Raw genomic sequence first — 16081 nt, 5'->3', positions numbered from 1 at the left:
TAAGTCCTAAATACAGAGGCACAGGCTATATTAACCTGCCGGGTGCATCCCACAACAATAATGGTTAATAACTCAGGTATGTTAATATTACTGCACTGCAGCCGTGGAGAATTGCTGCTCTAAACTGACTTTAAATGCAGTGCTCCAGCCATCGGGATTTTTCGCAAAGGTCTCCTACGTGGGAAAGGTCTGACAGCTGACACACTGGATTTCTTTTGTAACTTCTAAATTTAAAATCTATGAATATTACATGTTACCTTGAGGTTTTTTTCCAAGTGATCTTATAGTGCATGTGAGAGCAACTTAATATACTGTAGGATACTAGCTATCATTAGCTTTCTCCACGTGTTCCCTGAGGAACTCACTCTGAGGGAAACAAATCACTCCAATTAGCGTCAGAACCTCCCCTGTGAGACTGATGAAAATGGATCACCCCCAGAGCACCAGTGTTGGTGAGAATACTTAGATCGTTCTCCCTGTATTTCCAGGGAAATAGCTTGAGAACAGATTGTTCGCAGGATGTTTCGCAGTGCTAGCCTGCCACCCTGCTTGCTCAGTGATTTGGGGGTCAGGGAGAGAGATGCAGAATGGAAAGGGGATGGTGAAGCGTGGTAGAGAAAAGCTAACAGAGACCATGAAAAAATAATGAGAGATACAATGTCGAATAGGAAAGAGAAGCAGAAAATGAAGAGAAGTGGAAACTGAATGGGAAAGATAAGGAAGAAATGGAAACGTGGAACGAAGAAGGGAGGCTAATAATACAAGAGGAAAATGATAACGATAAATTGCAGAAAGGGGAGAAAAAAGAGAAGGAGGGAGGGAAAGAAGAGAGAGACAAGAAAGGAAAGTGGGTGGGGTGGGAAAGGGAGCTGAGTGAAGGGCAGATGTGTGCCAAAAACACAAGGGGTTGGCAAAGGGGCGGTGGGGGGCGTGTTTAAATCTAGGATTAATCCCAAATTCCTTGTTGTTAAATTGTGCTGTATTGGGATAGTCTGTCCCCACCATCTCTCTGGAAGCCAATCGAGTTCCCCTTTTCTGGCTGCAAACCCAGCAAATGAATTAGGGTGAGAACCTTCTCCCACCCTGAACATGCTCATTATATTCCACTGCAAATGTATGGGGTTAAAGATAACACCATGCGAGAGAGGAAGCACAGGAGGATATGGGCTCAGCCAGCCATCCGGAGGGAAATGACTTCAGAGGAGCAAATCAGCTCATTAGCATGCAGCTTGGGACTCGTGTGATTTTTAATGGGAATAATGTCTGTCCATGTCTTTGTTCAAACAGGTCATTAATGTGCCATGCTACTAAACTTCAGTACATGTCGGGCAGCATGATAACTTCCTTGGAAACACTGATTTAAATCTGTGTGGCCAGCTTTTGGCATATAAATTGTCTAATCTTCTAAAAGGTTTAGCGTATATAAGCTGTTGTGTAGGTTACAATGGAATATATATACTGCATACAATTTATTTTCATCCATTACATAAAAGTCCTGTTGTGTTTAATAGGGTTGAAACCAACAGAGGCTCTGTAGGAATTAAGTGCGGCTGTTCTAGGAATGAAAGGCTCTGATTCAGCAAGATATTTAAGCACATGCCTACATTTAAGCATGTGAACAATCCCATTGAATTCAAAGTTAAGCAAGTGCTTATGTGCCTTGTGGAATTGGGACATAGGTGAGACTCTAGAAATTATTCTAAAAACCTATAGAATTTAATAACGAATATTATCCCCTGGGCCTCAGAATTCCTGTAGAAAGGTCACTCTCTTGAGGACCCTTCCCTAAGGGGTATGATCGTTTTCATTTCCCAATCCTGAAACAATAGCAGCATTTACAATAAATGACACTCTCCTTGGACCATTGCTTGTCTAACTGGATGTTAAAACCAATAGAAAAAAATGGTTCTCATTAACTTCTGAAGATAGACAAGAAGCAATGGGCTTAAATAGGTTAGGGGTTTGTTATAGAAGTGGATGGGTGAGATTGTATGGCCTGCACTGTGCAGGAGGTCAGACTAGATGATCATAATGGTCCCTTCTGACCTTAAAGTCTATAAATTGCAGCAAGAGAGGTTTAGGTTGGAGATTAGGAAAAACTTCCTTACTGTCAGGGTGGTTAAGCACTGGAATAAATTGCTTACGGCTGTTGAGGAATCTCCATCATTGGAGGTTTTTAAGAGCGGGTTAGACAAACACCTGTTAGGAGTGGTCTAGTTATTACTTAGTCCTGCCTTGGGTGCAGGGAACAGGACTAGATGACATCTCGAGGTCCCTTCCAGTCCTATGATTCTAATTGCGAAGTTTCGCTAGTTTCACTTATAGTGCAGAAATGTTGGATTTCTTACTGGAAAAATAGAAGTGTCTTTTCTGTTTCCTCTTCGTAGGTGATGAACATCCGCAAAGTCCTGAACAGAATTGAGAAACCGCAGGGCCTGTATCCTAACTTTCTCAGCCCAGTGACTGGGAACTGGGTACAGCGTAAGTATCACACTCTCATTCCGAGCTGTGCTCAGGAAATGCTACTGATGCCTTTCAGCATTTACGCTGTTCTTTAGAAGGTGATTTGTCACTGCAAGAACAGCGAGCCAAGGAAATTTCTCATCTGCCTGATAACAGCCCTCACTAATGCTGGTCAAGGAACTCATTATCCATGGTGATTAGATAAAGGTAACCTTATTGAGAAGATCCAGTATAATCATCTTTCACAGGAATCTTATTCCCAGCTGAGTATCTCACCTCCAGAGTGAGGGTTAGAACTCATAGGACATGGGACAGTATGGTACATGGTAGGATTATGCTACATGATTCGTTAAAAGTTGGCATGTCTCTTTAAGGCCCCCATCCTCACTTCAGTGATCCCATTGTCCTCCCTGGGAGTTACACATGAAAGCTACAGGATGAGACCAAAGAGATTTGGTTAGTTACTATATTTAATGCAGCAAGTAAGAAGTCATCTGGAGAAGCAGTAAGAGAGTGGAGTTTGAGATCCTCCCCAGAAAACAACATGAGAAATATAAGGAGTGAAGGAAGCCTGCCCTGCTATTCCTCTAGTCAATCTCATACATGCACTAATGCACCCATTACTATGGTACTGGCTGTTGGATTTTCCTATTGATGCAATGAGTGGGATGCGTGTGTGCCTGTCTGTCTCTTGCATCACTATTAGGAATGCAACACTGGTCCAGGAGGAAAATACAGGTGTGCAAGAGGGAGGAACATGTGGGATCATGAGGACAGTAGGAACAGTGTCTTTATTCTGATCCTGCCTCTTCCTAAGCCACTTCACCCTTCCAATATCCAGAGAAAAGGCCGGGCAATGTCTGTTCTGTTGTTCAAAGGCAAAATATTGCTCTCCAGTATGTCAGTCTTGATGCCTCTGTTCCACTTCTCCCCATTTGTGCAGAGCCCCTGCCTCTGCCCTTCTCACCCCATTGCATTACTGGTCTGACAGCAGAATTTTACTCAGGGCATTGCTATTTACAATCAACCAGGAAGTAAAGTAGAGGGTGCTTTTAATTTGGCCTCCTCAGTGGATTCAGACTGGTCCCAGTTAAGCAAAGTTCATTGAAACAATTTTTGCCTCATGTCTCTGCAACTCTGTTCATTCCCCTGGATCACTTGTGACCTTTTTAAGCACTATATTAGTAGTGCTAATTGTAATTGACAGGGCAGTTGCCCAGCTGTTATTGTATGAGACAGCTGAGAGAGCACTAGCTGTGATCAATCCCTGACCTTTAACTGCCCTAGCAACAGCTCTTAACAGCAATCGACAAGGCTTGTGTTGAAAATAGTCCCAGCAAAACATCTTGAACAATTACAATTGTCCCAGTAAACCAGAACTTCAGTGAGAAAAAAGTCAGTTCCCCGGTTCGTCCCATTAATTGACTTTCTGAATTATCCACATCCCCTTGTAAGTGGCTTCACTTGTCCCTTCACATTTGTGTTTGCAGAGTTATTGCAATGTTTCCACTTCAAAAATTAATCTTGCATCCTAGTGCTACATCCTTGTGATGATATTTTCTTTAGGTCATTACCGTTTGCATCAGCATGGTACATTTCCCCAGACAAAAGTGCCAGTCCTGCCTGCTTTGCAGCACAGGGGGAGGGGGGAATAATATGACTCAGATTTGTCAGTCTTTCATTCCGATAACTGGTTGCTAATGCATCACTTCCCAAAGAGCTATGCCCATATTCTTCTAAGTGTGTGACTAGATTTAAGTGTGTAGAACTTTTGTGTATTCAGTGTTAATCCAGTTTGGCCACCAGTTCGGTTCCATTTAAATCCACTAATTTAATCCATTTTAGACATCCTGATCCCATCTTTTGTAATGCTTGCAGGGCTCCCCAGAGGTTTGCTGGGGCACCACTCAGGTTAATAACTGCCCCTGTTTAGATGGTTTGGAGTGAGCTGGAGGCAGAGTTGACACCACAGGATTAGAGAAAAATTCACCAGCTGGCTAAGATGGCCTGATGGCACCTCAGACTTCTTATGGCAGCAGCATGTCAGCTGGACTCATGATCCGAATCTGATATCCAGGGAGCCGAGAGACTGCTCAGCCTAGGAACTCACTGATGGACCTAAGAGTCAGCTGGTGGCAGATGCCGAGGTAGAGAGAGACTGTAGCTGTTGCCTGCCACAGGGACTATCATAGGTGCCAGTCTTTCATTTTCTTTCTCTTTGTTAAAGCTGTTTGCAGTAAGCCCTTTTCCTTAGAATTGTCCTGTTTTCCCTAAAAGGTGTAACCGTGACCAGAGCAAATGATCAGACCAGCCCAATGAGGAGGAAATGCTGAAGCTCTGCTAGCTGCAGTAGTTGGCTTTTGAAAATTAAAGCACAGGCTCCCTGGTGAAATTAATGGCTTGTTTACGCACCGGGCCTGGGAGGCAAATTCTGGCCTTGCTTTTAACATGTGGAAAACAATTCTGCTCTAATACTCTTGCTTTAGTGATTGTTCTAACATGCCTAGGATCATACACCTTCCATTTAAAGACAGTCCGAAGCCTGTATTTGTCAAATATTCTATCCTCTTTCCCGAATCTGGGTTTCTAATCCCATTGTTTTGCCATGGTTTATTCTGCAGTTCATTGGCCACATACTTTATCAGAGATGTTGCTCTTCAGGTCAGTCAAATGCGTGGCTGTTGATCTCTCCTCTAGATAGGATTTAGTGTTCAAAATAAACCCCAGGACTTGATATGCACACACAGAAAAGTGGAAAAACAGAACAGCTAATCCGAAAAATTTACTGTATCTTCTTAACATTTAAAATGAAATCCATGCAGACCTGTAGGTGGGTACCCTAGTTACTAGGTCTAGTCCGTTCCATATTTAAATGGCTAGGAGAAGTATTTTTTCTTGCTCATTTGAAGGGTGAATTTGGCTGCTCCAGATAAGTAGTGTTGGGTTTTCTCCCTATTGCATTTTAAAGATGGAAATCTGTCCAGCTGTTTCCCATGCTGATTCCCCAGGCAGACACCTGCCGCTGCGCTGTCAAACCTGCTTCCTATAGTGATTGTTTAGCATTCTCCTCTTCAGTAAGGTCGTACCACTATGTAATCTGAGCCTTGGAAATCTGATTTCCCCACAAGTAAATATTCAGTGCACATCTCCCCACCTGGCTTTATTTTAATATACCAGAAACCTAGGACTTCCGCATGCAGGCTGTATCACACTCCAGGCAGGGAGTAGAAACAGCTGGTCCCCTTTAGCAGCCAGGGTGCCCTCTGCTGGCAGTTCTGCCCAATCATCCTTTTTCTGCTGTGATGCCGATATCCAATTCGTATTCTCCCCTTCTTCCTTTTGTTACACCCCCTCTCTGTGAGGGGACGAGTGAGAGGTAAGGCCACATCTTCAAAGGTAGTTAGGTGTCTAACTCCCATTATTTTCAACGAGCATTAGGCACCTAAATATTTTGAGGATCTGGCCCGTGATGTCCAGTGGACATGCATAGTTGCAGATCCATCCATGTATGTGCCTGCTCTCAGTTTCTTAGCCCAGGATATGGTTTTTATGTCATAAACAGGAAGCGTCTTCAATTTATCATGTAAATAACCCTGGCAAGTAAAAGCTTTGAGTAGTTTTATTAAGGGCAACTGGCACGTGGTAAAAGACCAAATGTTTTCCTTATGGTTACACTTTCCTTCTTAATTTTCTAAACAATTTAATGCTAGCTTCCAACAGAAAACCAAAAAGGGGGGAGAAATGTGTTAAGCTATTTAATAAGGGCGGAATTGTTCTGACTGGTAAAGCGACTGTGCATTGTAAATCGTGTGCAAAAGTAGTTATGCAGCAATCTCTTGTTGGCTACCACCATTGCAGACCACGTCTCCGTGGGAGGCCTGGGGGACAGCTTTTATGAATATCTGATCAAATCCTGGCTGATGTCAGACAAGAGAGACACTGAAGCGAAAAAGATGTATAATGATGCACTCGAGGTAAGTTTGATTGCTTCTGCAGCCGTATTTCTTACAAGGAATATTTTGTCCAACAGAATGTTAGTCAAAGCAGTTTGTTTTTCCTTCCTGCAAGATGTGTTCAGATATTGATTTTTAATACATTTTAGGCTATAGAAAAACATTTGGTTAAAAAATCTGCCGGAGGATTGACCTACATTGCAGAATGGAGAGGTGGCGTCTTGGATCACAAAATGGGCCATTTGGCTTGCTTCTCTGGTGGCATGATAGCCCTTGGAGCAGAACAAGCAGCGGAAGAGAAAAAGCAACATTATGTGGATCTAGCTGCAGAGATTACTCACACGTGTCATGAATCTTATGCACGCTCAGGTAAACATTGTGGATTAAAGTACTGCTGATAAATTACTGTGGTAGGTAAGGATTTACAGCCGCTAAAAAAATGAATCTCGCATGCGAAAAGGATTGAGTAATTCTTTGGCACTTCTGCAGCATCTACCATCAAAATAAGAGGGCTTTTAACATTCATCTGTCCTTGCCGCACCCCTGTGAGAAAAGTCAATATTAGTATCCCCCTTGTAGATAGGGAAACTGAGGCATAGAGCGGTTGAGTGACTTACGCAAAGTCATACAAGAAACCAGCGGCAGAGCTGGTAACTGACCAAGATCTACTGAAGCCCGGTCCTGTGCTCTAATCACAAAGCCATGCTTTCTCCCTATAAAAGGAGTGATCTGTGTTCCTATATATCAGCACTTTGAGGTATTGCCATAAGAAATGGAGTAAAGCACTGATCTGCCTTTAATTTCTCCCACAATATACAACTGAAACAAGCTAAATGAGCAGTTGAGCATTATGTAGGGTGTTAGAAACAGGGAATTGAGTTCTGTTATTCCTTCTTAAAACGCACCCAAACCATAAATCCCTACTGCAGCCTTTCTAAGAGAAGATTGCGTAAGTCTCTCCATATTTCCCCACATTCAGTAAAATCTTTCTCATTCACACAGCGTTCTTCGCAAACAACATGTGGTTGAATATTTGCTTTCAGGTAAGGCATTCAATGCAGACATATAAAGACTAACCATGCTAACAACAGGACAAATGTGGCGACCCCTTGTCAAGTCGCTGTTCAAGCTAGAAGTGCTTGTCTTAAATGTGAATGATGACACTCACCTCCTTTATAAAGCACTTTGAGAGCCACAGATGAAAAGCATTTATAAAAGTGCCAGGTATTGGTATTATTATAGTGTGTAATTTGGCAAGATCGTATAACCAAAAAGATCTTGCTGATGACTCGAGGGCTGTGGTTAGCTCTACACACACCCAGCTTCAACAGGCTTGTAATTATTTGGACTTTGTTCCTTTCTTTATGAGCATTTGTCTAGCACATCTGAGTATATGTAGTTGCAGTCTGCTGTCCAGGAGGGTTGCCTGCAATGTGCCTCTCTTTGATAACTGGTCCTTTGGATTGTTTCATGTCTTAACTGCATCAACAAGCCCATATTTATGAGCTGCGTCGAGCTCATTTGCCTAAAGCAGCTCTAACAAACTTCAAGCCAAGCTGGAATTGTATTTTCAAACTCTTTTCACAGCGCTTGCAGAACTGCAGCTAGGCCGTCTGAGCTAGCAGCAACTGCCTGGAGCCATTTTTCACCTTCAAGTGTATCCGTCACCATCAAAAGGACAGCGCTAAGCCTGCCATCAGCAGCTACCCTGCTGTCGTATCAGCCAGCTCGCAGTGTTTCAGACAGCAGCTGTGCACTTAACCTTTTCCCTGGTGCTCAGGAAACAATGCGCGTTGTTCGTGCTGTATGTTCCCCGTTCTCTCACTCTTATAACATGGCCCAGGTAGGGCAAATAAGGTGTGTAAAGAAACAAAGTGTGTATGTGAAAGATAGTCTTTTGGCTACAGCACCAGACATGGGGCCAAGAGATCTGGATTCTGTTTCCAACTCTGTCATTGGTTCGGCTTGATCTCAGGCACCCCTGTGCCTCAATTTCCCCATCTGTAAAATAGGGGTGATAATTTTCTAATTCATAGGGATTCTGAGAGTGTGTGTTTCTTTTGAGAGCCTCACATGGAAGGCACTTGAGAAGGACAAAGCACTAGTAGTTTTTTATTATTTTGTAATCAGAAAATACAATTGAAAGTAACTCCATCCTATTTTATAGCGATCTCCATTTCAAAAGAAGAGTTAACATACCAGAAGCTAAAGGACAGGAAAGGGTGGCGCAGACACAGTTCCAGCTAACTTCTGATCGTCCCTTTGAAAAACATCCCTCATGACTGTACAGTAATGATCATAGAATCGTAGGACTGGAAGAGACCTTGAGAAGTCATCTAGTCCAGTCCCCTGCACTCAAGACAGGACTGAGTAATAACTAGACCCTCCCTGACATCTAACCTGTTCTTAAAAACCTCCAGTGATGGAGATTCCACAACCTCCCAGGCAGCGTGTTCCAGTCCTAACCACCCCTGACAGGAAGTTTTTCCTAATGTCCAAACTAAACATGTCTCTTGCACCAGTTTAAGCCCATTGCTTCTTGTCCTATCCTTAGAGGTTAATGAGAACAATTTTTTGTCCTCCTTCTTATAACAACTTTATGTACTTGAAAACCGTTATCATGTCCCCTCTGTCTTCTCTTCTCCAGACCAAACAGATCCAATTTTTTTCAATCTTCCCTCACGGGTCATGTTTTCTAGACCTTTAATCATTTTTGTTGCTCTTCTCTGGACTTTCTCCAGTTTGTCCACATCCTTCCTGAAATGTGGCACCCAGAACTGGACACAACACTTCAGTTGAGGCCTTATCAGAGCAGAGTGGAAGAATTACTTCTTGTGTCTTGCTTACAACACTCCTGCTAATACATCCCAAAATGATGTTTGCTTTTTTTTTGCAACAGAGTTACAGTGTTGACTCATATTTAGCTTATGATCCACTATAACCCCCAGATCCCTTTCCACACTGCTCCTTCCGAGGCAGTCATTTCCCAGTTTGTACATGTGCAGTTGATTGTTCCTTCCTAAGTGGAGTATTTTGCATTTGTCCTTTAATGATTGCTCCGTCTGGAGGGCCCAGTGACCATGAAGTCAGACCCGTACCTGTGACAACATATAAACATGAGAAGCACTGGGGTATCAACAGCATGGCTACATTGTCTCTGAATAGTTTCCTTTTCCAGGGCTCTGCCGTAGGAGCTTTTTAGCTGATGTTTCTCACTAGGGCCTGATCCTGAGAATGCTGCTCAGCGCCTCTCAACTCCTGTTGACTGCAGTGGAAGCGGTGGGGGTTCCTGACCCTAATCCGGTGTGAGAGAGATGTCTCTGAGAGCGTCCATCAGGCGTCTTAGGACCCAATTCAGCCCAGGCAAAAATCCAGTGACTTCTTGCACACACTTACACCAGGGTTGAATGTGACCCTTTGATCTTGTTGCCATGGGCCAGTCTGCTATTTTCAGAAGCCCTTTCAATTTACTTTTCGTATTTCTCCACTTATTTTACTGGGCCATATTCAGAGCTGGGATAAGTAAGCGCATTCTTTGAGTCAGCAGAGTTGCACTTGTTTGACACCGTATCTGAACGGATACTGATGCGTTGACATGACGGATTGCTTGTTGCACCCCATAGCAAGCCTCGGCTGTATTAATGCAGCATAAAAACACCTATCAAACCCGTTAGCGTCGGTTATGAATTTTGAAAGGTGATGATTATGTGTGTGGGTTTTTCTTTCTTGCTCAGATACCAAGCTTGGCCCTGAAGCTTTTCGCTTTGATTCTGGAACAGAAGCCATGGCCACCAGACTCAGCGAGCGCTATTACATACTGCGCCCTGAAGTGGTAGAAAGCTACATGTACATGTGGAGGCTGACCCATGATCCGAAATACAGACAGTGGGGTTGGGAAGTTGTAAAGGTATGATCATGAATTACGCAGCATTAACCATTCTTACAGGCATCTTTTCCTAGGCTAGGAAAAGGATAAGCGGAGTTTTAATTGTATTAGCCAATGTCATGTCTTAGCTACCGCACAGTAATATAAAGAGAAACCTCATTTGCTTTTGTCTCTTTGCTGATCATTGAAAATGTTTGGGCTTCATTAAAAAAAATGATAAACCTTACAGGGTTTGGAGGAAAAAAGAGCCGCAGACCTCAGACAGTGTACTGGCTATGAATGTAGTAATGTCAGATGTAGTGGATTGAGCCTCACATTTGGAATTATCTAGACTCCGTGAAACCATAGTTTCATATTCTTGCAGGGTCGACTCAGCCCTGCTCGTATTAAGGTAGAGATATGAGCATCAAATACTCTGTTTGGATCTTCAGAATGAGACTGTGAAAGACAAGATCTTCTCTGTGCTGTGAGGATGTAAAAGATCCCAGAGAGACTTCCCGGCTAGACTGTCTTCTCACTCCAGCACTGTTTTCTGGTCTGATGTGCACAGGGCTGCTCCACTGAGCCCCAGAGGTGGTTGCATTTCAGTGGCAGCATTCAGGCATTCATAAAGTGTCTTGGAAAGGGGCTGTGTAAAAGCAAAGAGTTACTCTTTGACACCTGTTGATATGGAGGGAGCATCAACGCCAAGCAATCAATAAGCTGGACATTGTTTACCTTTTTCCAGCTGTTTCATTAGAACTAGCATCTTTCCTGGACTCTTGGGTAATGATCAAACTCTTCAGTGAGAGTGAAGCTGCTATAAAACCTGAATCTGATTTGTAAACCTGACTTGTAACACAGCTGATGCTGATTAACGGATGACTCCATGTAGCTGTGTGTCGCTGAGATTTATTTTCTTTTCTCAGGCACTGGAAAAATATTGTAGAGTAGAAGCAGGCTTCTCCGGGATCCGAGATGTTTATACCACCACCCCAAGCCATGACAACATGCAACAGAGTTTTTTTCTGGCAGAGACATTAAAGTAAGTCTAGCATCATGAGAGAGCTTTCAGAATAAATCTCCTCTCGGGGCACAAAAGTCTTTATGTTGTGGGTCATCTTCATGCAAAATACACAATAGCGTCATCTTAGAAAGCGCTGGGTTCCCTGCAGAGCAAACTGGGGAAGATGATGGGATACTGCAGGCTTTTTGTGTCTCTTCTGCAGAACAATTACATAAAGCAAGGTGAACCTGCTTTGGGATCAATTTCAGCAGTTTCCCAAGTGCTCTGTCATTTTCAGCACATGCACTGTATTTAACAGGAGTTTTGGCCAGATTCTCAGCTAAATCCGTTTAAATCAACTTAGCTGTACGGATTTCGAGCTACGCCATTTACCGCCCTGAGGATCTGGCCTTGTATGTACACTTGGAATCACATTAGAGTCTTTCTGTAACCCAACTTACCGGTTTTTCTTTTCTCTCTTCCTGCCATGTGGCTGCAGGTACCTCTATCTTCTGTTCTGTGACGATGATGTGCTGTCTCTGGAAGACTGGGTATTCAACACGGAAGCCCACCCACTGCCGGTGAACCACATGAACTTTAAAGCGAAAGCAAGCATGCAATAATGATGCTGTTACTCAAGCTCCCTACTTCGGTGGCACTCTATAGCGGGTTACTGCATTTCCTTTCCATTAAAGGAATTAGCGATGTTCCTAAAATGGTATTTTGGGGCACTAGTCCAATTCCGGACAGTATTATACTGGGGAGAATAAACTGTGACATGAGCACCTTGTTTTCCTCTATGAGGAGATCTATTAGCCTGGTCACAAGATGTTGATTCTGGGCCATATTGTAAACAGATCATGGACATTCCTTTATACAGAGAATTTATACGAAATCCACTGACTTTGTTTTCTAGTGGCCAAAGGATTGGAAGTTTGCCATACAATAGACTTTTCCCCCCTTGTTCTTCCTTTCATTTTTCTTTTTGATTTTTGCCTTTTATATACAGTTGGATTTTATCATATTTTTAATTACAGTTTTCAATATACTGTGCTTTCTACGTGGTGTCAACATTGTAACTAAAACAAAAAATGTCTGCAAAATTCTTGACCCAAATGTATTTTTATATATTTTTCCTGTGCTCTTAAAAACATATTTCCAGTATATTGCATCACATGTAACTTTCCTTTGTAATGTTTGTGTTTTTCTACTTTTATTTGGAACTAAATGTTATGAGTCACTTGTAATAAATTGCACTGCTGTAATAGTCAAATCTGTGAAATAGAATAAAAGGTCTTGTAAAATAAGTTGCATAATTGGGTTGATCCGACATTAGCAGCTATCCATCCAGAACTGTCAAAGACTTGCTATATTATCCTTGGAATGAACAGCTGACAATAACGGTTGATTTTTGAGAATAATTTACAATAAATGTTTATTTCAAGAAATAATCTAGCAATTGTATAGTCAGTAATTCCAACCTTCTTCGACTCTCCTAGATTGCTTATTCATTGTTCAACTGTGGGGTAGCAAGATCTCAATTAAATATCTTATTTCCTAGCCAAAAAAAAAATCCCCATCCAAGTTTCTTCCTCATTATATTGTAATTATCTCTGGGATGAAGTTACAGGAGAGAAGAAGGAGCCAGATTCTCATCCTGTTTCTGGCACTGAAAAGTACCTTAATTTGTAGGTTGACCCATTGACTTTCAGTAGGACAGCCCATGCAAAGTCCTTCAACATGATTAAGGGTATCAGAATCCAGTTCTGAGCATCACAGAACAATTCTGGGCTCTGTTATGGGCCTGATCCTGGAAGAGGCTGAGTGCCCTCAAATTCCATTGATCGAGAACTCAGCATGATTGCAGAATTGGACCTTGTGCTCACTCACATCCGTGATTGTTTGGTCCTCTCTAGTAGCTGGTCCTAGCTGTGCATCCTCCCCTTCAGTTGTCCCTCTTCAGATTTATTCGTTTCATCGACAACCTTTCCCCTGCAGCTCTGGATCATTCAGAAGCTGCCTGGTGCTTTGCATTAGACACGTTCCTCTCTCATATTGTGAAATGCTGATTAGTTTCTTCAGCAACTCGGGAAAGGAAAAGCAAGTTGGAAAAGAAAAATGTGCTTTTAAATCTATGCCTGTCCAAGTCCCAAAGGGAAAGAATATTGTCATGTGAGGATTTAACCTTTATCCCAGGGATAAAGATACTGGATGGTAAGCTTGGCCCAGAGGGATGATTATTGTAAATAAGAGTCTTGGGAGTGAGTTATTTTATCTGAGGGATTTTGATGCTGGGAAATAAGCTTAACCCAAGAGAATTTTTGCAGTGGATTAAGAAATGTCATGAGTAACCAAAACTCTGCCCAGCAAGGTCTTAAAAAGCATCCTTCCAACTCCCGTTAACATGGATTCCTGGCATTTCATTCAGATTGTCTAGTTTGATTTTGTTCATGTTATTTTCCTTTCCCAAAGCACAAACCGCATTTCCTTTCTGCACAAGTGTTTAGATGTTGCAGTAAAAACAAATGGTACTTCTTAGGTCAAAAAGATTTCTGGAGAAAAGATTTTTCCCTCCTGAAATTCAACAGCTGCATCAAAAATAATGATCTTTCTGCTACTTGCCTGTAAATGAAAAATGTATTGATGTTTCCTTAACGAAGTGCTCTGACTGCTGCTCAACACCAGTCCCAAGGAAAAGTATTCAGTGCAAATGTCTGTCTCTAAAACCTTCTAATGATTAGCCCACAGTCCTGCAAACACTTGTGCTTCTGCTTAACTTTAGGCAAGTGAACAGTCCCTTGGAAGTCAATGAGACGACTCCCATGAACAATGTTAAGAACGTGCATTAAGATCCTAAGTTCTTTGAGGCAGAGACCGTCTTTTTGTTCTGTTTGTACAGCACCTAGCACAGTGGGGTCGTGGTCCATGAGTGGGGTTTCTCAACGCTACCACAATACAATGATCTCTGAAGGACGGGGGCCTTAGATGTCTCTTGGTTCACTTTTCTCAGTATCCTTTGGATCTCATTTGGCAGGCTTTGTTCAGGCAGAACGCTGACTTCAGCGGTCGTTTTGCTCGAGGAAGGGGAATTTTTCCCTTTGGGTTTCAGATGCTGTGCCTAGCAAATCTATTTCCACTTTGAGAAGAGAATTTATTTGTAATGTATTTTGTTTGTAGGATTTGTATCCTGTTTGTGATGATGTAGAAAAGGAACCCTTTCGTATACATACCTTTAGCAAAAAAAGCAATAACGATTCATTTGAATTGTTTTCAGTTCTAAACATGCCGGGAAATGCGTCGGGGAAGAGGTTATGCCTTTGTCTTGCTCACCAACTTCACTCGCAGGCCTGGGGTAAAATAAGACACACGTTTTTAACAATGAGAGTAATTAACCATAGGAACAACTTACTAACAAGGGGAGTGGATTCTCTATCGCTGGAAATGTTTAAACCAAGATTGGATGTTTTTCTAAAAGTTTGATGTTCGAGCTCAAGAGGTCAGACCAGACAGTCACAGTGGTCCTGTTTGGTCTTGTAATCTCGGAATCCTGGATCCATTGGTGTCAATGGGAGTTTTGCCTTAGACTTCAGTGGGGCCAGAATTTCACCCATTTGGGGTTTCTGATTTTTTACATACTTGATTAAGAAATATAGTACAACCTTGGTTATCTGAATGCAGTGGGGACCACTGAATAAATTCACATAATCAACATTTGTGATGATCACACAAATTTTCACCGCTGGAAGATGTGACCCTATTTTATATAGCAGGAAGTTTCAGACAAATGAGACCCCAATAACGGTAAGCTGTACTGCCCAGTATAAATTAACTTTACTATTGACAAATGAGTGCTTGCAGAATGGCTGTCAATTGTTGCCTGACTTTTACATAAACCACAGAAAGAGATAAGAAAAAGCTATTCAAAAAACAAATGAAGCTTCTGGTAACCCACATTTCATTTTTCAAGTGTTATTACATTTCTTTGGAAGGCTTTCAGCAGAATTGGTTATTGAATTCCAAATCCTGGCAGTCTTTTATTTTTCCTGTATAATCTGTTGATTTTTTTTCAGGTTTGATAGATTGAGTTTTTGCCTCCATTGTTTTAAAGTTTCAGATGTTACAGATGGTGGATATTGGGATCTCTGTATTAATTCACCAGAGAACACTGAAAAATCATAGAATCATAACACTGGAAGGGACCTCGAGAGGTCATCTAGTCCAGTCCCCTGCACTTAAGGCAGGACTAAGTATTATCTAGACCATCCCTGACAGGTGTTTGTCCAACCTGCTCTTAAAAATCTCCAATGGTGGAGATTCCACAGCCTTCCTAGGCAATTTATTTCAGTACTTGGCCACCCTGACAGTTAGGAAGTTCTTCCTAATGTCCAACCTAAAATTTAAGTCCATTGCTTCTTGTTCCATCCTCAGAGATTAAGGAGAACAATTTTTCTCCCTCTTCCTTGTAACAATCATTTAGCTACTTGAAAACTATCATGTCGTCCCGTTTCCCCCCCCTCAGTCTTCTCTTCTCCAGGCTAAACAAACCCAGTGTTTTCAATCTTCCCTCAAAGGTCATGTTTTCTAGACCTTGAATCATTTTTGTTGCTCTCCTCTGGACTTTCTCCAATTTGTCCACATCTTTCCTGAAATGTGGCATCCAGAACTGGACACAATACTCCAGTTGAGGTCTAATGAGCTAAGTAGAGTGGAAGAATTACTTCTTGTGTCTTGCTTACAACATTCCTGCAAATACATCCCAGAATGGTGTATGCTTTTTTTTTTTGCAACAGCGTT

At 42.1% G+C, this 16081-nt stretch overlaps 1 protein-coding gene across 1 annotated transcript in view; it reads left to right on the top strand.

Moving 5' to 3' along the window:
* The window catches only part of MAN1C1 (mannosidase alpha class 1C member 1), an 85182-nt gene extending 72440 nt beyond the window's left edge, over positions 1 to 12742 (top strand). The window contains exons 8-13 of the mRNA XM_044997676.1: positions 2388 to 2481; positions 6322 to 6437; positions 6566 to 6785; positions 10151 to 10323; positions 11211 to 11326; positions 11787 to 12742. Coding sequence (XP_044853611.1) covers positions 2388 to 2481; positions 6322 to 6437; positions 6566 to 6785; positions 10151 to 10323; positions 11211 to 11326; positions 11787 to 11910 — 843 coding nt within the window. The 3' untranslated portion in view covers positions 11911 to 12742. The remainder of the gene's footprint in view (positions 1 to 2387; positions 2482 to 6321; positions 6438 to 6565; positions 6786 to 10150; positions 10324 to 11210; positions 11327 to 11786) is intronic.
* Positions 12743 to 16081: the final 3339 nt, after the last annotated feature.

Source organism: Mauremys mutica, chromosome 23, assembly GCF_020497125.1.
Source record: "Mauremys mutica isolate MM-2020 ecotype Southern chromosome 23, ASM2049712v1, whole genome shotgun sequence".
NCBI lineage: Eukaryota > Metazoa > Chordata > Testudines > Geoemydidae > Mauremys > Mauremys mutica.
Note: the sequence above shows the minus strand (reverse complement) of the source record. Positions and strands in the feature narration are given on the sequence as shown.